Source organism: Acinonyx jubatus, chromosome D3 (genome assembly GCF_027475565.1).
Source record: "Acinonyx jubatus isolate Ajub_Pintada_27869175 chromosome D3, VMU_Ajub_asm_v1.0, whole genome shotgun sequence".
NCBI classification, from domain to species: Eukaryota; Metazoa; Chordata; class Mammalia; order Carnivora; family Felidae; genus Acinonyx; species Acinonyx jubatus.
In genome coordinates this window covers 6,346,366-6,373,851 of record NC_069392.1, presented here as the reverse complement: position 1 = coordinate 6,373,851, position 27,486 = coordinate 6,346,366, and the positions used below count along the sequence as shown (strand labels likewise).

The following is a 27,486-nucleotide window of genomic DNA, read 5'->3' as shown; positions in this document are numbered from 1 at the left end:
AAATCTACCAGACAAATCTCCAAATCAGTCTCCAAAAGTCAACAATTCCCTATGTGCTGTGATGGGCACACTACCTGTCCACACAGCTTTACTACAGTGCACCCTTCTACACACAGCTGTGAGCTTCAGCATATAAAGTCACCTCAGAAACAAAGACCAACACTGAAGACTGAGAATAAACTCCGTAACGACAGAGACAAGGCCTATTTTGTTTGTCACCACCCAACCGTACCTGGCACAGTAGCTGACATACAGTAATCCACAACCCAATGAGAATGGCTAGCCCTCAACTAATGCTTTCTGTAAAATAACTCACTTGATCTTTGTAACTCTACAAAGTAGAACCTGTTATTATTCCAATCTCACAGATGAATCAATATTTACTGAATGACTGAATAGAAAACTTTCATACCTTATTTAATGAATGAACCAAAATGTTTTTTGCTCCAATATCCCTCAAATCTCTTTCAGCATCATACTTCAAGTCATTTGAAACACTGAACCTGCCACATAAAAAAGAAAAGAAAAAAAACACACACACACACACAAATTAAATGCAAATTCCATGAATCTAGCAGTACTCAGGATAAATAAAACCAGGCCTCGACACTTAAAAAATACACCTACTCAGTAATAAAACCCATCTCACATGCGTAAGTAATTATTCACAAAAGAAAGCTTACACAGTCTTTGGCACTTACTTACCATAATGCTCTTTTTCTACTCAACAAATAATTTTCATAGATGATTCCTGCTATCGTCCTTCCTTTTCCTACACCAGCACCATCACCTATTAAGAAGCCAGCACGATCTCCATTAGGTAGGAATGTTTCATGTTGCTAAAAAAGAGAAAGTTGATAATTAATCTACTCCTTCAAATACCTTAGCCATCAGTCTTTTAAACAGGAAAATATTAATGTGATTTATGCGTATACAAATGACATACACTTTGGCTTAGTATGAATACTTTCTTTATATTTACTAAGTATTGTTTCTTGCCACACTCACATGCACCAGGTAACTGAAGTCAACAAACTGGTGAGCATTCTCCCATACCTGTTTCAATGCTTGCAGAGTCAAATACAAACTTTTAATCACACATAAACATGGGGGATGGTTAGCTGTTTGGCCATTACTTATTTTACAGAAATGGAGTACGACAGAAGCCCTCTCAAGATAACTAGCATAACTCTAATTCATGGTTTTAAAAGACAGTACCATACCCATACACTAATACCACAGTTTACTCAAACACCCACAAGGGTATGGGCTTTTAAGTCTTTTCCAGCATTCTACCACCAAAGTTAAAAAAGCTGCAACAGTCATCCACCAAAAACAAAAACAAAGTCAACCACCCATCTATCCATCTCCTTAACATATATGTTCTCAATCTAATAGTTCTGTCGAATAGACTTCCAATAATACACTTGTCAGGTCAAAGGACATATGTTATTTTTTCAAGCAAGCTCTGCGCCCAACGTGGGGCTTGAACTCGTGACCCCGAGATCAAGAGTTGCATGACTCCAAGATCAAAAGTTGCATGACTGAGCCAGCCAGGCGCCTTAAGATATATGTATTTTTAATTTTAATACACATTCCAAAAAGGCTGTAACATTTGTCATTTCTAGTAGAAACGCGCACCTCCTGAATCCATGCTACCTCTTTAATTATCAGACACGTGAAACTTCTATAAAAATCACATTCACAAGTTTTTCATGCAAGGAAAACGTAACCTTTGCATTAAAACAACTGTATTATATGGACCAGGATTCAAAGATAAATATTGTATGTAGCTACGAAATATTATTGCTTACCTGCGCTGCATAAGTAATTGCCTCAAGCTGTAACGCTGATAACCAGCCATTATCAATGGTTTCTTCAGAAATGGATGTTTTGTACCAAACATCAGGAGGAGTAACACTGGATAAAGAACTAGTTTCCACTACAGCATCTGGATGACGTAGGCCAATTTTTACTGAACGAAAAATTTAAAAAACTTCGTTTTAATTTTTCTAGGTAATAACACTTCCAGTTTTATTATATGATATTGCCATATTTTTCCTATCATAGAAAAAGTAAAAGTAAATAAGTAACTATACACTTCAGGATTCTATAAAGGCATTGATGGGTGGTAAATTACTATTTAAATTTGACTAAAAGGACCTATTTATCAAATACTCATGCTTTAAATAAAGACCCGCTGATTAAAAAAGTCTAGAAAAATATGGACTTGGTTCATACCACCAGGTTCTCCAACAGCAACAAACACAATCCTAGATTTGGGAATTTATTTGAATGAATCATTCCCTTGCATCAGTGAAACAAAAGTTTGGAATGTAATTTTATTTTGAAAGGGATTTTAATGGAAATCTTGGCCATAAAATTAAACAGCAACTAATTCCCCAAAATGCATTATGTGAATAGCTTTAAACAGAGGTCAGCAAACCTTTTCTATATATAGTCAGACAATAAATATTTCCAGCTTTGCAGAGTATCTGGTGTTACTGAACATCGGAATTGTAGCAATGTAAAAGCAGCCATAGCCAATAAATAAATAAACTCACGCGCATGGTTATGTTCCAATAAAACTTTATAAAAACAAGCAAAAGTCCAAATTTAGTTTGCTGACTTTGGTTTCAAGGGCCATGGATAAACTCTCAATCCTTTTATGAACTATTATGGGTGGGAGGGGGAAACTACCCATTTCGGATACCACAACCTCAAGTTCGTAGATTAAAAATGTATGCAGGTATGTAAGTATATGTGTATGTATTATTTTTAAGTAGCTTCCACATCCACGTGGGGCTTGAACTTACAACTCTGAAATCAAAAGCTACATGTTCTACCAGCTGAGCAAGCCAAGTGCTCTTTAAAGTTCGTCAAAAAACAATTATTTTTACTGTATGTTCACTAACTTGGATTTAAATTAAAAAATAAAATTTAATTAAAAAAATTGTTTTTCTTTTACTTCTAAAGTTCATTTTAGGGGCACCTGGGGACTCAGTCAATTAGGTGTCTGACTCTTGGGTTTCAGCTCAGGTTTCAGTTCTCGCAGTTTATGACATTAAGTCCCGAGTCGGGTTCTGTACTAACACCATGGACCTGCTTGGGGGTTCCCTCTCTCCCTGTCCTTCCCTGGCTCGCTCTCTCAAAATACATAAATAAACTTAAATAAATAAATAGTGACACCTGGGTGGCTCAGTAGGTTGAGCGTCCAATGTTGGCTCAGGTCATGATTTCATGGTTCATGGGTTCAAGGCCCCACACATCCAGCACTCTGCTGTCAGTGTGGAGCCCGCTTTAGATTCTCTATTCCTCTCTCTTTCTGCACCTTCTCCTCTCCCACTCACATGCATGCACGCTCTCTCTCAAAAATAAACATTAAAAATAAATAATTTCTTTTTAAATGGCCAGAAAATTATGGGAGCTTGAAGTCCATACACAGTTGGTAAACAGATTTTTTAGTTCAAGTGGTAATATTAGTGGCTTTTTATAGAAACTCAGAGTACATAAAAGATTCTAGCCATGTGTATGTTTTTTCCATCTTATCACCACCATATAACGAGAGTGAACATTTGGTTTTTTTTGAGAGGGAGGGAGTACATGCTCGAGGCAGGAGGGAGGTGGGGAGAGGGAGAATCTCAAGCAAGCTCCATGCCGAACTGAAGCCCCACTGGGCTCAAATGCACAATCATGAGATCGTGACCTGAGTGAGCCTAAATCAAGAGTCGGGCACTTAACCAACTGAGCCACCCAAAGTGAACATTTTTCTACTAAAGTTAAAAACTATTAATTTTCAGTTTGACATAGTATAGTGGTCACTAAAAAAATAAAACATGGTTGTTACGGCAAAAAGGGAGAAATGTTAATGTACACTATTGAAATAAATAGCACATTGTATTTTCAAGATTCCCGTGCTTTTGTTTGCATAAAGTATATAAAGCTAAGGTACAGACTTACGCCTCTATAATTCACTATGATTTTATACCTGCTGCTGACATGAGCAAAATTAACTTGAAACAAAATAAAGCCCAAGCTTTTTTACTCTTAGTTTTAAAGGACTTCAACCCAAAACAGTTTTAACTTTCTGTAGGAAAAAATACACCAGTAAAATTTTCACCTAGATATTTTAAAACCTGTAATAGTTTAAAACAGATTATAAGGCTCACACTTGTCAAATTCCAAGGTACCCAATATTGATAGATCCTAATAGGTAATAACATGTGTGGGAAAGTTACTTAAGTTCAAGAGGAACCCAAAAGTCTTTCATCATTTTGACAAATCCCAAAGACATACATTTTATTGGCATATATTCTGCGTAGGTTTCTGCATGACCCATTTCTTCTTCATCTTCCTCCTCTGGTTCATCTTCCTCTTTCACAACAGGGACCTTCTGTAACATAGAGCATGATCAGAGACTGGAGGTCCAGCCAACACACAGGAAAACTCCTCTGTAGGAATACTAGCAATCTTCAGTCTTGGAAACATGACATTCCTCTTCTATGTTCCCTCAAAGCTGGATCATACTTTGGTTCTTCCGTGCTTCTCTGATGAGCAAAGATAATCCATGCCCTACTCTCAGCTCTAACACACTGCTGGGTCACCTTAGGGCTCCACCTTCCTTCCAGTCACTACCTCTCAAACTACTTTCCCCTTTGCCTACCACCCTCCCTGATGCCCAGAACTCTTTCTAACCTCAGTCCTTGTCAGTTCCAGGAAGAGAAGGACCAAAAGGCTTAGGAAGGAAGGTGGATGAGCCCCAGCAGCTCATCCTACAACATCAATGGCAGAAACCACTGAAGCCACACATCCCACCCTCATTTTAGTGAACCTTCACGTCACCTGTCTTCTCTCCCTCGGACATTGAAACTAAAACCCCAGAAAACTCTGGATTTAAAGGTTCTTCTGAAGGACGGAGCATTTACTTCAGACATCTGTGTCTCCACAAACACAACAATCACATACAAGAAAGCCATATCACTTACTCTCTAATCCTTGGCACACGTGAAAATGAAATGGGGAGCTATTAGTTAAGTACACCAGGAAAACTAGAATAAAGCCAGCCTGTCCTAGACAACTTGTGCGAATGGTTACCAATCACATGTTCCTTTTTTTCTTCACAGAATCTTAAAGGAGGAGCGGTAGGGAGAAATAGGGGAATAGAAAGCCCCTGAACAAGCCTCTTTTCACTACAAGTAAACCAACACCAAAGATATTTATTAATGTGCTTGTTCAAGAAAGACTATAGAGAAAAATCTGTGAAATCCAGTATATCCAGAAAAGGAGGGGGAAAAAAAAAAGAGAGAGAGAGAAGCCAGTCAGGGCCTACAGGCAACGCCAAGGATAACAAAACTTTGAAAGGTAAGGGCAGGCTCTTCGATTTCTTTTTATTTTGTCTAGAGTTATGATGGCAAACAGATGCTCAATAAAAGTGGGAAGGAAGAGGGAGATGGTACATAAACATCCAATCAACATCAATCCATGGAATCCTTAGGAAAAAAATCCAAAAAAGTTCCGAATGTTCTTAGAAAGTATGCCAAAATAAAACTCAATTTGAGAAACCGGAGACAAAGTGGGGTTGGCAAGGAAACACATACAAATCCTCATTCTGCTGTTAATTTGTGTGGCCTTGCTTAAATCACTTAAATTCTGTGTCTTCCCCATCCCACCTTCAGCCCTTTCCCCACGTTATCAAATAAGACTAGGGGACCTGGGGAGCTCAGTGGGTTGGGCTTCCGACTGCAGGTCATGATCTCCCAGTTCATGAGTTCAAGCCCCATATCGGGCTCTCTGCTGTCAGTGCAGAGCCCGCTTCAGATCCTGTCCTCCTCTCTCAGCTCCTCCCCCACTCATGCTCTCTCTCTCAAAAATAAATAAAACACAAAACATTGAAAAAAAAAAAAAAAGAATGCATACTATGCTAAATGACCAGCCTCCTTCCCTCTCCCTCTATCTTATCTTCCCTTACCTGAATTTAAAAAAAAAAAAAAAAAAAAAAAAATCACCGAGAGTGTTAACTGGAAGATAAGCTGGTCTACTGTCTGGTCACAAAATCCAGGGACACACAGGTAAATTTCAAAACCAATAAAAAGGCAACTGAGGGTCCCCAAGCTTCAGGTCAAGGAGATAAATGAGGGGGAGTGGGGAGACTGTGGTACCTGCGGAACGCCCACCCAACACACAAAGTCCACGTTCCTACTCAGCCAGAAGCCTGTTCAGGTGGGAATGTGGGCCCACGGTCGTCAGGTACTCCTGTTTTTCAGGAGAACCTGGAAATCAGAGGATTTTTATGTGGTAGCAACAAATTCAAATTTTTTCAAAATACTGTGGAGTCCCACCCAACAAAACACATTTGTCAACTGGCTTTGGTCCACAGTCTACCAGTTTGTGATCTCTGCTAGAGATACAGATTTTTTTTTTTAAAGTAAGCTCTATGCCCAACGTGGGGCCAGAACTCAAGACCTCAAGATCAAGAGTCACATGCTCCACTGACTGAGCCAGTCAGGCGCCCGTTAGATGTTTCTTTCTTTTTTTTTTTTTTTTAAAGTTTATTGGTTTTGAGGGAGAGAGAGAAGGAGGGACGGAGGGAGGGAGAGAATGAGTAGGATAGGGGCAGACAGAGAGACACAGAGAGAGAGAGAGAGAGAGAGAGAGAGAGAGAGAGAGAGAGAGAGAGAATTCCAAGCAAGCTCCACGCTGTCAGCACAGAGCCCGACGTGGAGCTTGAACCCACAAACTGTGGGATCATGACCTGAGCCAAAGCTGGATGCTCAACCAACTGAGCCACCCAGGTGCCCCTCTTTTTTTTTTTAATATTTATTTTTGAGAGAGAGAGAAAAACCACGAGCGGGGGAGGGGCAGAGAGAGAAGGAGACAGAGTATCTGAAGCGTGCTCTGTGCAGAGAGCCCCATGCAGGGCTTGAACTCACGAATCGAGAGATCATGACCTGAGCTGAAGCCACCCAGGCACTCCCTGTAGAGGTTTCTTAACTGCAAGGACAACAAAGAACTTCTGGCATATTATGGGCAAACATAAGCTGAACTGGGAACCTGAGTACTACATACATTTTTTAAAGAAAAATGCAATCTCAGGGTACCTAGGTGGCTCAGTTGGTTAAGTGTCAGACTTGGGTTGTCATGATCTCATGGTTCATGAGTTCGAGCCATTCACGGGGCTGTCTGCTGTCAGAACAGAGCCCGCCTGGGATCTTCTGTCCCCCATTCTCTGCCCCTCCCTGGCTGGTTCTCTCTCTCTCAAAAATAAACTTTAAAAAAATTAAAAAAAGAAAAACGCAATTGTATTTTCTAAAAATCAACTTCCATGTAAGTTGCTGGCACACAACTATTAAGTAAACTGGGTCCGGCCAGCATTCACTCTCCTAGTCCCTGTTCAAAACCTCAGGCACAGACGGCTGTGCTGTGTCTCCAGTTCCTTATTCTGTCCCCAAGTCTTAACAATCCTCTGGGATTGTTACATGTTTTCCTTTTTTTCTTCCCTCTCACCTTGTTCCAATCACTCTCTTTGTAGTCCCCCAAGTTTAATTTCTAATACTTCCTTCTGGAGTACTTAACCAAAGGGTCTTCCCCCCACCAACCCATCCTGAGTCACTAACAGGATCCTCCACTTCTAGTGGCCCCGACTGGTGCTGCACCAAGTCCAAATCTTTCAAACTCAACTCAGAACCCTCCAAAGTGCCAAATCCAACTATTTGAACTTCCTCATGGCTTACGGTCACCTAAACATATAGCCGTCTCCTCTGTGCCAATGCATTAGCTCCCTTCCTAAAATGCCCTCCTACAGTCTCTCCAAACTCAACACCCAATCTCCATTATATCTCTGCCACAAAATGAAATCTTCTCAGGCCATGTGAGTCCAGGGAGACCTCCTCTTCCTCCAAAGTCATAACCCTAATTGTGACTGTCCCAATGTACTTTTTGCTGTACCTTCTATTACTACTTACACCATGTGCTTGTCAAATTGTGTGATTATGGAAGGGGGAACCATGTAGTATACCTCTTGTACAAACCCACCAAACACATGCAGTGTTATACACAGCAATGAAATAAATGTACAGAATTAATTAGCCCAAAACATACAACATTTCCAAACTATAAGGAAAAAGATTACTTGTAACTACAACATTATATGATCTGACAGCTCAGAACTAGCTATACATGCAAGTTCAATCCTAAAATGGACAGTTATCAAACACTTTTGGTTAACTCACATTATCTTTGTCTACCAGATGAGATCCACACAAAAAGGATCTGAGTACCGCGTGTAATACTACACCCTATCAAATATGCAAGTTATTATCACCTTGGTCAGTATGTTAGTTTACTTCAGTGAGATTTAATGCTTACTCATTAGTTTATGCAGTTGAGTAGCCCCCCTTCACCCCAAAAAAGTTTTCTGAGGGTTGTTTTAGAGTACTTTTAGCCAAGTGTACTTCCATGGAACACAATACAGATACAGCTTTTAAAACTCACCATGGTTGGGGAAAAACTCCTCATTTTCATGTCGTTTATCCATATTCTCGCTACTTCTTTATTAGAAGACTCCTTCTTTACGGTACCATTGCTTACATCAGCTGAGGGGGAAGAGTCATTACATTTTAGAACGATTTCTGAATTTCTTTTCCAACAGTTTTTTAAAAACTCAGTAGTTTACCCACTTCACAAATGAAAAAATACCGATCTGCTTATCACTACCTTAAATTAAGCATAAGGATAAAAACATGCAAGGCAATGTGTTATCGTGGAGGTAAGAATTAACCTTAGAAAACAAGTTACCTTAAACGGATAAGCGTGTACAGGAAACTTGAAAACTATCAAAAAGACACCTTAATCAGAATATTTGATAGTTTCTTTCAACACAAACACCAAAAGCTAGCATTACTTTGGGACACTTCACTTGGTTCATCAAAAAACCCCACAAAACTTGGTATTATCACCAAGACAGAATCAATCTCACCTGAGTTGATACTTGCTTTCAAGGCAAAATAATTCTTTCTTGGAAGGAAAAAAGAAAAAAATTTGGAAATTCTACATTCCTCCTCTCCTCAAAGATCCGAACAATGAATTTTTTCTTCTTCTATACCAGTGGTTTGCAAACTCTTTTTTACATACAGCAAGAGAACTGAATCCTTCAATGTCAGTACTAGGCCAAGGAGAACTTCTTGACTGAGGAGTCTAGAGCCCCGTAACCAGCCTACATCCCTGAAGTGCTCGCTTCAGGTACCTGGGATCCTTGAGACCACAGTGTGACAATCACACCAGGAGCACTGACCGGATCTGATCTATTCTACCAAAAGATAGGGAGTGTTTGGAGGCCTGTCACTTGGGACTCCAAAATAACAAAGTGTTAACAAAATAAGGAGGTCAGAACAGAGATAACGGATTTATCTGTTTAACGCAACTGTGGGAGAGCCAGTGAACAGTTCACAGAGTTACAGAAACGGACTCAGAACCCAGAGACCCAAAGAGCTCATGGCTCCAAAAGGCGCAACACCCATAGCTAAGTGAGGGAGGAACATGCAAAATCTTGCTCTTTGCAGTTTCATACTTTTATTGTTCTTCCCCTTTAGTAAAAAGATGATCCTCTGCTACAACACAAAAGTATGCTTATCTTCGGCATTCACTTACATGTTTCTTTTTCAGCCCTGGTCTAGTCTGACGGTTTCTCAGGCTTCCACACAAAGATGGCCTTGATTTGTACTCTTCTGTCTTTTTAAAATTACTCCACTGGATGTGGTAGATGTTACTGTACTTACTAAGTATTACTGGATCAGCTCCAAACCTATCCTGTTTTGTTTTGCTTTCTGAACTTCCCTCACAATAACACAGTCTTCTTTACATTATGAGGACATGTGCTCTGAGGGGTAGAATGCTCAGAAAGCCACTCAAAAAAGCAGCAGTATTTCCTCAAACCCAAAAACTTTTAATGAAAGTTGCTTCCAAAACTGATCACCCCACCCCACCCCTAAGTCTCCCAAGAGCCATCCCAGATGCTGCCCTGCACCCCAGCCAGGTCAGGGCCACGGTCCTGCTCTCCATGGCAGAAAATAAAAATCTGTCCTAAGGCAGCTAAAATTATTTTTCAGTTGGCATCTAGCTGCCAGGCTGCAGTTAGTTCAGGACAATGACCTTGAGTAAACTATAACCATAAAGCCACAATGGTATGGATTCAAAGAAAAGATTAAATAATTTGATATTTTTAATACATCTCTCACTGGAGACAAAGTTAGTTCTACATCGCGCTACAAACACTTTTTGACCACTGCTTCCGAACGCCCCAGCCTTCTTCTTTATAAACATAAGCACAACTTCCAAGCAGTCAATTCTGTCCCTAAATTACATATTGGTCTATATCAGGTATTAGAACTTATTTATTTCCCACAATTAGAAATACAAATACCTTTTTCCTTTGGAAAAAGGAACTGTACAATACCTATCACCTCATTCCAAAACCCTAATAAAATGCTATTGATGTGCCAGTATAAATCATCAGGAACCTCCATTCTATCTCCTTAATCCAAACATACAATAATCCCAAAGAAATCTACTTTAAAAAAAGGCACCAATTCTTATGCTAAAACTATACAATAGTGGTCAGCTCAGACTATGACTGAGGTCAGTTACCGTTTCCAACAGTGCCTGCCATGGTACTGTTACATAAAAGGCACTCAAATAGGGGCGCCTGGGTGGCTCAGTCGGTTAAGCGGCCGACTTCGGCTCAGGTCATGATCTTGTAGTTCGTGAGTTCGAGCCCCGCGTCGGGCTCTGTGCTGACAGCTCAGAGCCTGGAGCCTGTTTCAGATTCTGTGTTTCCCTCTCTCTGACCCTCCCCCGTTCATGCTCTGTCTCTCTCTGTCTCAAAACTAAATAAACGTTAAAAAAAAAAAAAAAATTAAAAAAATAAATAAATAAATAAGGCACTCAAATATATTTCAGCAGAATGTAGAGGGAAGGAAAGAATATCCCTCTTAAGAGTTCACATTTTTCAGTTTCTAAAACTATACTACTAAAATATGACATTGCTAAAATTTTTAAAAACACCAATTAATTCTATTTTACCCTTAAAAATTACCTCAATACACTAAACACGAAGCTTCCTCTGAACGTTCCACTTAAAACTGTAACCTCTTCCTGCCCTGTACCCCATTTTCTACTTCTTTCCACAGAGCTTGTCCATATCAGACGTACTGTATAACTTATTTTGTTTATTGTCTGCATCTCTCCACTAGGATGCAAGCTCCTTGAGAGCAGAGATTCCAACAGTTTTTCTCCCAGCCATAGCCTCAAAACCCCAGAACAGTACTTGCCATATAGAAGGCACTCAATAAATATTTGTTGAATAAATGAGCGACAACAAACTCCAAAGAAAAACTACAAAATCTATATTCTTTATGCATAAACGAACTCTTTAAAAATGCAATCAAACCACTGTGGAACTTTTTCCCGTTAAACCCTATCCTTAAGGTATTATGGATTAGCTAGTAGTGATGGTTTAACAACTGTGAATATACTATAATCTACTCAACCGTATACTTTAAAAAGGTAAAATTTATCGTATGCACGTTATATTTCAATAAAGCTGTTTTTTTAGAAAGTTATTATATGGGTGCTCATTCTTCAAAAAAGATGCAGTAAATTATTTTATAATGAAAACATGTGTATTTTAAAAGGGAATTTTTACTAAATACACGACTATCCACAAGCAATGAAGCCAGTGACAGGCAAAATCATAAAGCTGTAAAAGTCACAGTAAAGCAGTAAAGTATCAGTTTAAAGCCAGTTACCTCACACATGGTCCAAGGACCACCAGCAATAACACCTCCAAAAAGCTTGTTAGAAAAATGCAGAATCTTGGGCCCCACCCAGACCTACTGAATCTGATTCTGGCTGTGAACAAGATCACATAAAGTTTGAGAAGCACAGATTTAAAGGACCAAGAAAGTGTTAACCAGTTATTCCCAGTATATAAAACCAGTATCTCATGGTGTTAATGATTGTAGCCACCTGGAAATTTCGTATTTTACTTCAAGGTAAATGCTAAGGCTTCTAAATTTCTTCTTCCTTTGTACTGTATAAATACTGTAATTGTACAGAGTCATGCAGACATCTCCTTCCTGCCCAGTTCTTTTAAGACCCAAGCAAACCCTTAAAAACACACTGACCTATCTTACCTCAGGGAGACAGATGACACCATAGAAAATAGAAAGACTTACTAGCTGCTGTTGCAACTGGCTGAGCAATATTAGCTGGTGGCTTCAGTTTCATGAGTTCGTTCAGACTATTATTTTTTAGTAGATCCTTCAGCTGAACCTGGTCTTTTGAGGGTGCAGAGGTCATGGCATTTCGTACTGCTGGTGCTGAGACTGAAGGGCGTGTGTTTGCAGTAGTCTGGATAAACTTTGTTAATGTGATGGTCTGCCTATTCGTTGTTACAGGCGGTGTTTTAGTCATTACAATTGTAGATCCCAAGGTCGGAAGCTGATTTATTTGATTCAGCACAAATGTTGTAGTAGATGGAGGCTGCTGCTATAAAAGAAAACCATAACACATCAGACCACTGAGAAGTACTTTACTCTCTAACACAGCCTAGATCCACACACATGGAAGGCCATTTAAAAATCTAAAACTAGGGGCTCAGTCAGCTGAGTGTCTGACTCTTGATTTCGGCTCAGGTCATGATCCCAGAGTCATGGGATCGAGCCTGGTGTCTGCATGGAAACTGCTTGAGATTCTCTTTCTCCCTCTGCCCCCTCCCCTTGCTCACTCCCTCTCTAAAATTTAAAAAAAAAAAAAAAAAAAAAAATGGGGGGGCACCTGAGTGGCTCACTCAGTTAAGCATCCAACACTTGGTTTGGTTCAGGTCATGATCTCATGGTTTGTGGATTCAAGCCGCGCACTGGGCTCTGTGAACGTGCTTGGGATTCTCGCTCTGTGTCCCTTCCCTGCTCCCATGCGTGCACATGTATGGGCTCTCTCACTCTCTCAAAATAAATAAACATTTAAAAGTTAATAATAAAAAAATAAAATTTAAAACTGACTTTCTTACCAAACTACTGGTGCTGTATTTTTAATTAAATATGCCTAACTATAAACTACCAAGTTAAAACACACCATTTTGAGGGGGGAAAAAAAGGTATAGTAGTAGTGTGACATTTTCTGTAACTGTCAGGGGCAGCAAGCATAAAATAGGACTATCCCAAGCAAGTTGTGATGTATTGCAACCCTATATAATACAAGGGCTAGGAAGAGAAAGTATTTCTAATCCCAGCACTGCCTCAACTAGGTCAATAACCTTAAGCAAATCACTTCACCCCTGGAGGCCCAGGCTCTCTGAAGTCCATTTTCCATTTCTAACATTCTGTGATTCTTATACAATGTTTTGTTTGCTATCATACAGACTATACCAACATTTAGAACTTTAAAGAGAAAACTACCAAGCAGCATTTTTTTTTTTGAAGATTTTACTTTTAAGTAATCTCTGCACCCAATGTGTGACTTGATCTCATGACCCCGAGATCAAGAGTCCTATGCTCTATTGACTGAGCCAGCCAGGCAACCCCAAGCAACATTTTAAATACCTATCTTGCATGAATGATCCAGGGAATCCACCAATATCATCAATATCAAACATTGGTGATAATACAGGTACTACCTTTGAGCCTAAGAAAAACCATATAGCATTTTGTTTTTTATAGTTGGGGGGTGGGGAGGGGACATTAGAAGCTGGACAAAAATGCAGGAAAAAAAAGTCAAAGATTTGAGAATGATAAAATATCTGTGATCTTAAACGACTGAAGTACAACTGAGTATTTTTATAAATTTCAGTCTATTTCTACTTCCTTCCCTCTTCAAAGTATTTGGTATTTTTCCATGACTCCTATAATAAGAATTTTGTAGGCTGCCACTTATCCCCCCTTTTTTAAAGCAGGGAACTCTTTTAAAGATTTAAGTAATCTCTACACACAATATGGGGATCAAACTCACAACCCTCACATGCTCTTCCAACTGAGCCAACCAGGCGTCCCACCACTTACCACTTTCAAATAAAACCCTCAACAATAATTTATCATAATTATCAAATTTTTAACTAGGATGTCCTTTACACCACTAGGCTTAAGTTCATAAATGCTATGTTTAAGGTAAACTCTGTATTTAAAGCACAATTATGATCACATAATGGACAAAAGCTGAAATAAACAAGGAAAAATTAAGTGCAGTGGGTTAATGTGTAGTTCACAAATTTTATATCATTTACAATGAGTAAATTCAAAAAATTTTCTGTTTTGTCCTAATTGTCTTTTGATCAACATAGCTACCAGAAGAATGAAAGCATTATTTTAGCAAGTAGGATGTGAGAGTAGCATATTGGAAAGCAGCAAAAAGCAGAACTAGTAAGATAAAAATGACTTCATGTTATAGGTTATTTTCTGACTATGATCCTAAACCATTTTAGTAACAATGTCAAATGTAAATCGTTCTTACCCTAACATTTAACAGTGCTGGAGTAGGTACTGTCTCTTGTTCTGGTTTAACAGGAACTGCTGCTTCAGTCTCCAAACCCAATTCTAACGCACTAAGTGGCACTGACTGGAGAGAAAATAACATCAGAGAAAGAAATAAAATATGATGGGAGTGAGCTGTTTTAAGACCCAAAGATGTATTCATTTTATTAAAACAACAAAAACGAAAAAGTTTTACCCTCAAAAAAATATGATACCAAGTATAAAGTAATAATCTTTCCAAGTACAACATCTTCACAAAATTATGCTAACACCAGAACCTTATTTTAACTTTCAGAGAAAGTATACAGTGAAACCTCAGAAGGTCCCCAAGAAGTACAAAGACAACTAGTAAGGAAATTAACAACCCTCCCACAAGAGCTCTAAATAATACGTCTCTCTTATATAAATATGTATGTATATCAGAGCAGAAAATGTCTTAATTTTTCACTGCAAAAATGTCCCTCTCATGAATGAAGACCAATAACATAAAAATAACATGCACATGCATATTTAAAATTATGTCTTGGGGCGCCTGGGTGTCTCAGTCAGTTGAGTGTCCGACTTGGGCTCAGGTTATGATCTCATGGCTCAGTTAGCGGGTTTGATCCCTGCATCAGGCTCCCAGAACCCACTTAGGATCCTCCGTCTCCCTCTCTCTCTGCCCCTCCCTAACCCACTTACACACGTGCACTCTCTCAAAAATAAACATTAAAAAAAATTTTTTAATGTATCTTAATACCTATTTCTGTAAGGAGAAATGAAATTTAAGCAATCTACTTTTTACAGAGGCTTTGGAAAACTCTTACCTGCTGAACTGGAGGAGTAGGTGTTGGAGTTGCAAGCCCTGCATCTCCACCATCAATATCAAAGAGGTCATTCGGACTAATTCCACTCTCACTCAAAGCAGCAAGCAGTAAATCTTGCCCTGGCTCCACCATCTTTAGAACAAAAGATTTAACGTTAACATAAAAAACTTAAAATGACAATTAACTCTCTTCTAAATATAAACGAACATTTTCTACTAGATCCATTCACTTGATATTTATGAAGAACCTGTTACATATCAAGTAAGAACGACTAATGAGAAATAGTCTCTGATTCCAAAAAATTCACAAGATGGAAAGGACAGAGAAATATGTAAAACACAGCAAGAGTATTTGTGTACAAAATGCGGTGGGAACAGAAAAGGAATGTTAAACTTGGCCTGGGGAGAGAGCGGACAAAGATGACCGGGAACTACTGAGTCTCAAGGAAGAAATCACCAGGTGGGGAAGCATCTTCTGCACGGTGCATTAAAATTTATGGAGGCATGAAAGACATTAGTACTTTAAGAACAACGTTTATGAGTAATTTACCATTGGTACGGAAGCTCAGAACAGAAATCCAAGGCTCAGATAGGTGATGACGAGAGATGAGGAAAATGTCACCCACAACCTTCTATACAATGCTAGAGAGTTCACTTAATCCCGTGGGTGGTGGGGGGTCACTGAAGAGTTATCAGATAGAAAACTGCAGAACACAGTCAGATTTGTGACAGGTTACTCCACAGAAGTATGGAAGCAAACTGAGAATGGGTAGAATAAGACCAGAAGCAGAGAGACATTTTAGGAAACCACTACACACACCAAGAGAGAGATGATGTGCTATAATAACAGAGTGTGGAAAGAAGGGGGGATGGATTCCAAGATATTTAGGAAGGACAATCCATAAGGTTAAGTTTATACAGAAGCTCTTAAGATCAAAGAAAATGTGAAATACACAAAAAGCATGAATTGATGGACGATTAGAGATAAGCCAACACAAAGTGAAAAAACAAGCATTGAGCCCAGGAGACCCAAAAAGGAGTTATATGGTTTAGTAGGGGAAAATGAAGCAAGCAAATACATTTCAGGTTTGGGTTTTCCAACTGTACTCTAAGGAACCAATGTACTTTGATCCAATGTATCAAAGTAATTTAGCACCAAAACAGATTTTTATCCATTTTGTAGAGGGAAAAAAACAACTTTCTCAATTTTTAACTTTTGTCATTATCTGAAATAACCAATTTACATACATAAACACGGAAAAAAAATGACTGTACTTATTTTTCTCAAAACACTAATTTCATGTTACATAAATATACTAATTTTCAGCTAGTTCATTTGTTCTCAGGCTGTGTGACAGAATTAAATGCCAGTGTTTTCATTATGTCCTACTAAAAGAAAGGTGTTAGTCACCATGACCATGACTTCCAATGTGCAGAAATACTGTTTCAAATGAAAGCAAGATACTTAACAGAAATATCCTCTACTAGGTAGGCCTATGTCACAGGAGCCTAAGTATCAATTAGAAAGAAGTTCTAACAGAAACATGAATGAGTTTAAGATAGAAACCACAGATACCCAGAAATGAAACTAAGGGCAGACTGTTTAAAGAGGGTCTTAAACAGCCCCAAGGAAGAAGAGATAAGCCGAATGAGATTCCCCCAAAATTTTTCAGAAAAAGGAAAAGAAGTCTTTGGAATACATTTTGAGCAGGAAGAAGGACAGAAAGGAAATTGACAACTAAGTATCTTTTACAAAGCTCACAGTGTTAGGCTCTTCATGTACACTATGAGCCCACAACAACCCCGAAAAAAGTAGGTATTATAATTCCAGAGATGAAACTGAGGCGCAGAAAGCTTATATTACCTACACCTACCCAGATCTAGACTGTTCAAACTCCCAAAGCCCATGCATTCTCTTTCCAATGAACAGATCAAGAAGTCAATGTTGCTAACCTAAGAAGTTTCAATACTTAACTTTGGAATAAATGGCAGTTTGAGATTAAAATCAGAAGGAAGACAGATTATTGCACAGCAAGATGGAAACGGTATGAAGGGAATGAACAGAGGAGACAAATAGGAGAAATGTCCCAATGAAGATGTAAAATAAATAGCTGACCATATTTTACAAACTAATCCTAGTAATGTAGTACAAATAGGTACTGAGAGCTAAGCCAATGCTTTAGAAACATTTTCAGGGGCGCTCGTGTGGCTCAGCCAGTTAAGTATCTGACTCTTGGTTTCGACTGAGGTCATGATCTCACGGTTCGTGGGTTCAAGCCCCACATCCAGCTCTATGCTGACGACACAGAACCTACTTGAGATTCTCTTTCCTTCACTCTGTACCTACCCTGCTCACTCGAAGTAAACAAACACTTAAAAATAAAAAGTAAATAAAAACATTTTCAATCCACAAAATACTTCACTAAGACCAGTGACCTGGGGGAATGTGTGGTGGTCCTGGTCTGCTTGCTATGACTAATCCTGACCTAGATTGATTGATGAAACTCCAGAAACTATCAAAATGTCATCTTTTTAAAGTCAATATTAGAAATAATGATTTACTTACATTTGAAATAAAAATACACTGTTTTGGGGCGCCTGGGTGGCTCAGTCGGTTAAGCCGCCGACTTCAGCTCAGGTCACGATCTCGTGGTCCGTGAGTTGGAGCCCCGTGTCAGGCTCTGGGCTGACAGCTCAGAGCCTGGAGCCTGCTTCAGATTCTGTGTCTCCCTCTCTCTCTGCCCCTCCCCCGTTCATGCTCTGTCTCTCTCTGTCTCAAAAATAAATAAAACGTTAAAAAAAAAACAAAAAAAACATTGTTTTGAACCAGTGACACCTAAACTACAGACCAAAGAACGCTTGGGAGGCCAAGGGATCCATTAATCCACTAGAGGCACGCCAAGCCCTACCTAATTATACTAAAAAGTATAAAAACATCATTAATGAAAAAAATCATTGAAAAGCATTACTAAATTCATGAGAGGTTTTTGAAACATATTTTCTGAACAGTGAGAATTGAAAGTACAAAAATATTATCAGGGAAGGGAAAAATTTGGGAAAAACTTGGTATTTTTACAAGAAATAACAGCACAGTTATAAATAACACTCAATGACCTACTGCAAATTCATTCACAGGAATAACAATTCGAGACCTCTAACCTCAGTAGTGACTTAGTAACGACAATGACTTTTACAAGCTGTTAATGAAGGAGATTTTAGATTTATATACATCTTACACACAAAATCTAGGGATCTTTTTTTTTTTTTTTTTTTAATGTGTATTTTTGAAAGAGAGACAGAGCATGATGGGGAAGCAGCACTCAGAATCCGAAGACACAGATACCGAAGCAGGCTCCAGGCTCTGAGCTGTCAGCACAGAGCCTGATGTGGGGCTCGAACCCACAAGCCATGAGATCATGACCTGAGCCCAAGTAGGACACCCAACTGACTGAGCCACCCAGGACCCCCTAGGGATCCTTTCTTAGTCAACTGGGCACAAATTCTTTACTTGCACTTTTTTGCAGTGAAAAAGGGGGAAAGGGATATGGAGGAACATCTAATACCACTAGGCAATACTCTTAATATTTAATTTTCCTATTCTGAAACTATTACAGACTCACAGAATTTCAGTGTTCAGGCGAAGAGAGCTCTTAAAAAGGTTATATTATTCAATCTTCTCCTCACCTTACGAGTAAGATTTATTGAGAGGAAAAACAACAATTTTACTTTGAACCCTTTAAATACAATATAAATGCAAATACTGTTAGGTAGATATAAAAGAACTGTGTTACAGTGTATCTAACAAAGGATTTCGTAGCCCTTAGGTGAAGTTTAACATGTAGCAATGTTTAAACAAACCCCAAAATTGCTAACCTCAGAGTGACTCTATCTGAAACAACCAACAAAAGGTTCCATTTCTATCATAAATAAACACATTCAAAAATACCACCTATTTCAAAATAGTACACCTATGAAAGCATGTACGATAAATAAGAAACAAGGACACAGTAGTAGAAATGAAGAGCCATCCTTGGCAAGAAGAGAATCCTGAGAAACAAGAGCCAATCAGAAGAATGCAAGGGTACAGTTCCCACTGAGAATACCAACACTGAAACCTATCAACCAGGACAAGATTGCTCTTGTTGAGACCTAAAGCAGATCTTTATAGCTCTGGGCAGATACAAGGGGTCTATCTGTAGCAGTGGCAAGTGTGCAGACAATGGGGTCAAACAATATCTGGGTTCAAATCCTGGCCACATCATCCACTAGTAGTATAATACAGTCAAATAATAACTTATGTGATCAAGTAATAACTTGTTTCCTCAAATGGGAATAAAAACAGAACCTATTTTACAGGATTGCTGTTGCATAAATGTTACATTACTAGCTATTAAATATCATTTGGATAAATATTAGTATCACGTCAAAAATACAGGTTTTCTTCCACATCACTGATCCAACGCTTTATTCCCTAAAATACAACTTTACTTGTGGGCAATCTATTCAATAACTTCCACATTAGTTCTATAAAATACGAGTTCCTTTTTACCTATAAGTGTCAGATATTCAATTTGTCCAGCTAATCAGTTAGGTTGCCTAGAGGAGACTGGTAGACCTCTTTATGTAAAGCAAGTATCTTTCTTTGCCTGAACCAATAACAAACAGGACTTTTTCTCCTTAACAACAGCTAATCAGTTAGGTTGCCTAGAGGAGACTGGTAGACCTCTTTATGTAAAGCAAGTATCTTTCTTTGCCTGAACCAATAACAAACAGGACTTTTTCTCTTTAACAACGCTAAGTATGTCTGCCTTTTAACTCCGCTTCAACTTTGCTTTTACAAAGCCCACACGTAACGAATGACATTGAGTTTAAGAAGTTGAAGGATAATGATCCACTCAGAATTTAGCTAATATAATCTATGAACAAGGTATTTATTCAGTGTCTACTGAATGCAATTCCTTAATTAAGAACATCAGGAGAGGGGCGCCTGGGTGGCTCCGTTGGTTAAGTGTCCAACTCTTGGTTTCAGCTCAGGTCATGATCTCACGTTTTGTGAGTTCAAAGCCCCACATCAGGCTCTGCGCTGACAGTGGGGAGACTTGCTTGGGATTCTCTCTCCCTCTCTCTCTCTATCCCTTTCATGCATGCATACTCTCTCGCTCTCTCTTCCTCTCTCAAAATAAATAAATGAAACCAACAACAACAAAAAAAGAACATCACGAGATATAAAAGATAATATAAAAAATTCATTAACAAGGATTTTCATTACCTTGAGGAATATAATTTGTATTTTTAAATAGCTATTTTTCAAGGGAGCAATTGCTCACGGAAGTTTGCCTCTTCCTGCTCTCACTACAAAACTTATAGGAAGAATGGATTCACAAAGGAATGTGCAGATAACAAAATTTCAAATATGCTTTACAAAAAAACACATGAAAGAATGGAGGGGGTGGGACAACTTTCTTGATTACCACCATCAAATCCAGATGGTTAGACACCTTGAGATTTACTACAGTGTTGATTTCTTTTCTCTTTTAACCCTCCAGATAACCCATGAATAAATATTACCTGTTATCCCTTTGTCACAGATAAAAACTGAGCCTTAGAGAGATGAACTGTAACAAGGTAACAACAAAGCAAGCATGGAGCAGAATTAGAAACCTAGGAGCTCTGACCCCACATCCCCCCAAGATACTGTACTCTTAACCCTAGAACATATTTTTCAATCTACTGGTCACACCACAGTGAGTTGTCAAGTCAATTCAGTGTATCATGATCAGCATTCTTAAATATTTCAATACAGAACAGAAAACTAGCGCAGAGTGCGTAGAGAGGATAAACATTTCACGACGTGACTTTTTCAGTTCCGTGTGTGCGTATACACTAGATCACAACGTAAAACATGTCATTATGTTTACACAACGTAAAAATACCACGGGATGCAGTAAAAAGGTTTCAAAATCACTACTCTGTACTATACACTGCCTCCCCAGAATTAAATACGCAAGTTAACTTGATGGGTTTTGTACTGTACTCATAAAACCAGAGTTCCTGCTCTTCAAGAGCCTATCTTTCCATCTACACAAAATTTCAGTGGTATCCCAAGACTGTCCTAATAAGTTCAACGACATCAAAGTCAATCTTCAGCATTAAAAAAAAAAAAAGACAACTGCAAAAACTTCAGGATCCTATCATTTTGGTAACTACTTAGCTATTTCATGTGAAAGCAGTTCTTCTCAGAAAGTATCTTTACACTAATTTTAGGCAGACAAAGCACGGGAACTGAGAGACTCAGGAAGTCAGGGTACCTGCAAGACCAGATCTCAGATCCAAGCGTTCAGGACCTTCACAGGAGGCAAGTCTCAAATCAAAGCTCAATTTAGAAACTAAGAAACGCAGAAATGTATCTGCAGCCAGAGTCTTTGAGATGAATCATTTTAAAAAGCATGAAAGAATCTCCACACTGTCCGTTTTTAAGCAGAACGTAATTTCAGCAAAGCCCTTAAGTAAAACTGCCAGACACTTAACAGCATTCAATGAATGAATGAATGGGACTGTCAGCCACCAACTAAACCTCCCCTTCCAATACTTACCCACAAGCTAGAGTAAAATTCACTTAAAATTCTATAGACAACTGTGTGTAATTAAGTTAGCCTGGGGGACAAAAGAGCAGAAGCCAAAAGAATATAGATGTTTTTGCAGATAAAGGAAATTTTGGAAGCAGCTTCTTTAGACACGAAAATGAAACGTTCCCTTGCTCTCAAAATCACGGTCCCATGCAAGGCACCATTCCAAACTCTGCATTTTGTCCTAGAAATTCTATACAAACTGTCTTTGGGGCAATGATCCTGGCTTTCCCCGCAGCTTACGGAAAAAAAAATCACTTAATTGCCGTAAATATAGTGGGGGAAAGGAATCCCTTCGCACTGTTAGCTGGTTCGTGTCTCTGAGTCTATCTGCTCTAGGGCAACTCCGGATTTGACAGCTTTCTAGACCCTCCTGGCCGACTCTGTACAAGCCCTACTTCGTCCCTAACCATGGCTGTCTAGAAAAAAAAATACAAACCAACAACCATTTAACCCAACATCAACTGCTAATAATCAACTCTCAAAGGTCAAAGGGGACCCAGCTTTTAACCTTCCCTCAGCAACACGTGTTTAGTACAAACTTCCGGGTGCGGTTACAATTGGCTGCGCAATTCGATGGATAAAAACGTTGCTTTATTTGACTCTCATGTTCTTGGCCCTTCTTTCCCCACGTTTCTCAACCAGCGACTCCCCAAAACAAAAGCTTCCTACAGTAAACGGAGCCCGCACATAAAAAAGGGCTTCTCTGTGCGAGGATCAAGTTAGTGGTCCGCAAACATTAACCAAACAGCAGCACAAAGCCGGGGTGGAAAGGGGAGGAGCTGGATGCCAGGATCAGGAAAGAAACAATCACAAGGGTTCGGGCACATCCAAATCTCCTCAGCGGTTAAACCGATCCCAAACCACTTCAGGGAAACCACCAGCGAGCACTGGTTTGGGGAACTTTAGATGCTCGTTACGCCAAGCACTCTTAGAGCAAGCAAATCCGCAACCGCCTTTCTCTGCATAGATGCTTAGGGTCTGGGAGGCGAGCGAGCTGGAGACAAAATTAACCTGATCGCTCGGTGAGGCTTGAAGGTGGCCCCCACGTGTCCCACGTACCGCTTCGACACCCTGAGAGCGAGGTAATCAGAAAACTGCAGGTGTGGGGTCCAGATTTGGGGCGCTCCCATCGCCTCCCGCACTCGTCGTAAGCCGGGGGCAATCCTCCGACAGGAGGACTTTTGAAGGATTGCGGAGCTCACTTTCCTGCGGGTCCGGGACCTCGCAGTCCTCGAGTGGAGCGGGGAAAGCAAGGGGGGCGACCCAAGTAGAGTCGGAGCCGGAGTCCGCAGACCTTGCCTCCCCGCCCAAACTGGGTGCCTCCGGCCCGGGACAGCGGGGCCCCCGGGGCCCGAGAGCCCCACGCGCAGCGACCGCAGGGCCCGGCGCTGACGGGCGGAGGAAGCGAGTGCGGCGGGGCGGCTGCTGCTGGGACCGTGCCCCCGAGAACCCTGGGGCGCGCAGCTGAGGGGGCGAAGAGGGGCGAGGGAGGCCCCAAGCCGGGGTGAGGTGGCTGCCCCCCCCCCCAGCCCGGCCCCACACGGCCCCCTGAGGAGGGTGGGAGTGGGAGGCTGGCTGTCCGGGAGGGGGAGTGTGGAAGCAGAAGAGAGCTAAGGAAAGGACTTACTTTCCCCGCGGGATCCGACACCGGAACAGCTTCTCCCGGGTGGCGAGAGCTTGAAGAACTAGAGGCGACTGGAGCGGAGGCGGCGGTGGCGGCGGCAGCAGCGGCGTCCGGCTCTGCCTACCTCCCCGCCGCCATCTTGACGCCCCTCCCCCCGGCCCCCCCGCCCCGCCGGAGGGGAGGGGGTGGGGCGACGGATGAGGCGCCGCGCGCACGCAGCGCGCGCCGCGCGCCCCACGTGACTTCCTCCCTTTCCCCCCCCCCCACCCGCTCCCCAGCGCCCCCCTCCGCCCGCCTCCCTCCTAGGTGAAGGAAGATGATTTCCCCCCCCCATCTTGACCGCCCCCTGCCTTCGCTGCCAAGCACGGACTCCGCCGGCCCCAGCCGACCCGGTACCAGTGGTTGGATCCAAGAGAATTCCGGAACCCAAACGGTCCTTTACCGCGTCTCCGGGGTGGGCGAGGGGTGAGGGGGCCGGGTTTCCGAGAAGGGGGAGGGGGGAAGGCGAAGGCCTCTTGGAAGAGTCACGTGTCTACTGCTTCCGCCGGCGCTCAAACACCTCGCGAGAATTCCGTTCCCCCTCCCTTTCTGCCCCGCGGGCCGTCGGGAGGAAGGTCCGCACTCTGGTTTTGCCACGAGGAGGTCAGCCGGTGGGCCGGGCGCATGCGTCCCACACCTGCTTTCAAAAGTCGGGCTAGGAGGGGCCCGAAGCTATTTTCAAAACCTTTTGGTGTGTGGCTTCGGCCCAGGAAGTTACCTAGTGGCGTCTCTATCACTTTGGAAAGCTCTTCATTACCCAGTCAATCCGAGAAAAAAATATTCGCTTATTCTTTGCTTGTTAGGCTCGCTCAAAGCACTTTATTCAATATGAAACCGCAGTATAACTCGGAGACCTTCGGCTGGTCCACTGTCATTATCATACCCTAAGGAGTGTGAGCAGAGTCAGCCCCATTTCTTTTTTCTGAACTATTGCTCTTGATTAATGATTGCTGCAGAAAAGGTTTGTCGCCACCACCTCTCGCTTCCTTATTTTCTTCTCCTTCCCCTTATTCTTACCACTACTACTATTATTATTGTTCTTATTAAATGACCTGACAGAATAAACAAATTAACTTCTTGGTAACCCTTTTGTAAAGTCATTCTGAATGCTGTTTGACTCCGTTGCTTAGTAATAGGCACGCCTGGGTGAGTCTTGCCCCCTACTGGCGGCGCATCCCGCTCGCCTTGCGTTGAAAACCAAGTCCCCAAAACACTTGGAGGTTAAGGTGTGAGCTCCTCAGGAGAAAGTAGAGGGAAAGTGGGGAGAAAAAAAAGTAGTCATGGCAAGATGATTATGAATCTTCCAACTGGGCGTTTATATACATAAGTATGTGTCGTATATATATATATATATATATTCATATAAGTGAACATTTTAAATTGCTGACTAATTACTTTGCTTTCATTATTTCATTTCATCCTTACACACAAAGAAACCTGGTAAAGTAAAAATGATAAAACTAGTCCCATAAGAACAAAGCCCTCATGTGTCCTGTTCACTGCTGGCCACTAGACTAGCCCTAGTTTATGGTCTAGTGTAGATGACACCAAACAAGCCATTACAAATCTGTCAAATTATGAAAAGACAAGGAAATGAAAGGAGAAAGGATGCAGAAAAAAAAATCTAAAACACTGTATTTAATGAATCAGTGTCTTCTGAGCATGGCTGGTACAATTTGGTTTCCAAGTGGCCCTCAAACTCTAGCTGCAGGCTAGGACTAGGTAAATACTAGATTCCAAAAAGTGCAGGTCTGACCTAGAAACCCCCACCTTTAGAGATACTTTCTGAGCATCCAAGCCAGGTCCTTGCTGCCAGATCTGCATAATCTCCTTCTCTGGGACCAAAGTAAAAGATGGTATTTCAGGAGATATTGCAATATAACTGTGTATTTGCACACAATGTCACACACAAGGTTATTCACTGCAGCATTATTTGTAGAATCTAAAGATGGGAAACAAACTAAATGTCTTTAAGGAAAGGACTGGTTAACTGAACTGTGGTACTTTCCTACAGTGAAAAACAGTTGTTCAAGAGAATGAAGCACCTCTATCTATGAGTATGTATAATAATATATTTTGCTTGCGTGTACGCATAGAGCATCTCAGAATGACAATGCAAGTAGCAGTTGTATCGGGATGGGAGTCAAGCTACTGAGGACCAGAAGCAGGAGGAAGACTTATTGGGTCCACCCAGAACAGAGATGCTATTGGAAGCAGCTAATTCAGAAACAAAACAAAACCCTGTTGAGGCATGGTATTGACTTCTCCATGGCTGTTAAAACTGCACTTCTCACTCCATTCAACAAGTATTTATTGAGCCCTTACTATGGGCCAGGTACATTGTTAGAAATTACGGGCACAAATGTAAGAAAACCAAATGAAGATAGAGACAGGGATGGTTCCTACCCATAGATTAATGTCCTTACAGTGTTGGGGCACCTGGGTGGCTCAGTCGTTTAAGCGTCCAACTTTGGCTCAGGTCATGATCTCATGGTCTGTGGGTTCGAGCCCTGTGTTGGGCTCTGTGCTGATAGCTCAGGACCTGGAGCCTGCTTCAGATCCTGTGTCTCCCTCTCTCTGTTCTTCCCCCGCTGGTACTCTGTCTCTCTTAAAAAATAAATAATCATTAAAAAATTGTTTAATATCCCTACATTGTAGTGGGTGTTAATCCAAAAATTACACAAAATGTAAACTTGTAATTGTGACATTGTTACAAAGAAGCTAACAGCCTATTACAGAGGGATTTGACCTCACCAGAGGACTCAAAGGCTGCTTCCTTGAGGAAGTGGGAAAAGTAGGTATTAAGTGGGCAAAGAGAAGAGGGAACTGCATTTCAAGAAGAGGAAACAGCACATGCAAATGTCCTGAAACAGGTAGGAGCAAAGCAAGGAGACGCGACAGTAACAAGGCAAGCGCACGGGTCATTAAGACAGACGTCTCTCAGCTCCAAGCCCAGGCTTCTCTAGTCTGTATCGTGATGCGCAAAACCACATTTCTGCTCTGCCAGCTGTTTCAGTGTTTGTTTCTGCAACAGGGAGTGCCAGAGGGAGACGACAAAGCTGGAGGAGGAGAAAGTTTCCTGTGAACGTCATCCCAACAACACTTCTTCACCTAGCAGCTGCCTCTCCTCAGTGTCCCCCAGGCCTGCGGGATAGTCCCACCAAACCCTCCTCCCAGGGGGCGGGACCAGCAGGACCCTCCACTGGGCCACCCTGTAAGGTCTGAGATGCTGGCACCAGCTGAGCAGAGCCCCCTCCTTGGAGTTTAGGTCTGAGCAAAACTCGTCCCTCTTTTGTGTTTCTAAGTTTAATGACACCAGCCCCTTCCCTGCGTCCCCATAGCCCAAGTGGTGGGAGCTGCTTCCTGCAGCTGGAGAGGTGATGTCTTAAAGTTCTCTTTTCACCCTTTCAGGTCACCTAGTTAACCAGCTTAGACCCAGTTAACAGTTCTTTACATTAATGGATCTCTATTCAAAACCCGGTGTAGTTTAGGCCTCCTGTCTGAACCTTGATTGACATAGCAAGTAACAGGGAATTATCAGTAGGATTATAAAAATAGATGAAGGTCATTCTCCAAGAGCATTTTGTAACTGAGTTTGGACTTTATTCTGTAGGCTACAGGGAGCTCAGAAGCCTGTTATGCAGAGAGCTGCCACGGTTGGCTAGACATTCTAGAATATCACTCTGGGAGCAGTGTAGCAGAGGGATCTAAGAACTGGGCTGCAGATATGAGGACTAGATAGATCGAGAGAAGATAAGAACAGAAGGCGATATGGAGCAAAATTCTGTTGAGCAAAAGAAGAGGTCCAGGTTCAAGAGATATTTAGGAGATAAAGCCAACGACACACAGTGGCTAGTTGAATAGGGGTTG

At 41.1% G+C, this 27,486-nt stretch overlaps 1 protein-coding gene across 5 annotated transcripts in view; it reads right to left on the bottom strand.

The window, feature by feature from the left end:
* Window positions 1-23,849, bottom strand: part of SBNO1 (strawberry notch homolog 1) — a 57,698-nt gene extending 33,849 nt beyond the window's left edge. The window contains exons 1-9 of one of the 5 annotated variants that reach the window (XM_027044291.2): window positions 23,581-23,849; window positions 15,326-15,457; window positions 14,500-14,604; window positions 12,231-12,543; window positions 8,491-8,591; window positions 4,297-4,393; window positions 1,815-1,975; window positions 706-839; window positions 413-503 (exon numbers count right to left, since the gene is read on the bottom strand). In XM_027044291.2, coding sequence (XP_026900092.1) covers window positions 413-503; window positions 706-839; window positions 1,815-1,975; window positions 4,297-4,393; window positions 8,491-8,591; window positions 12,231-12,543; window positions 14,500-14,604; window positions 15,326-15,457 — 1,134 coding nt within the window. In that variant the 5' untranslated portion in view covers window positions 23,581-23,849. Of the gene's footprint in view, window positions 1-412; window positions 504-705; window positions 840-1,814; window positions 1,976-4,296; window positions 4,394-8,490; window positions 8,592-12,230; window positions 12,544-13,595; window positions 13,617-14,499; window positions 14,605-15,325; window positions 15,458-23,580 lie in introns of those variants that run through there. The other 4 variants (XM_027044293.2, XM_027044292.2, XM_027044294.2 and 1 more) reach the window with 4 other exon arrangements.
* Window positions 23,850-27,486: the final 3,637 nt, after the last annotated feature.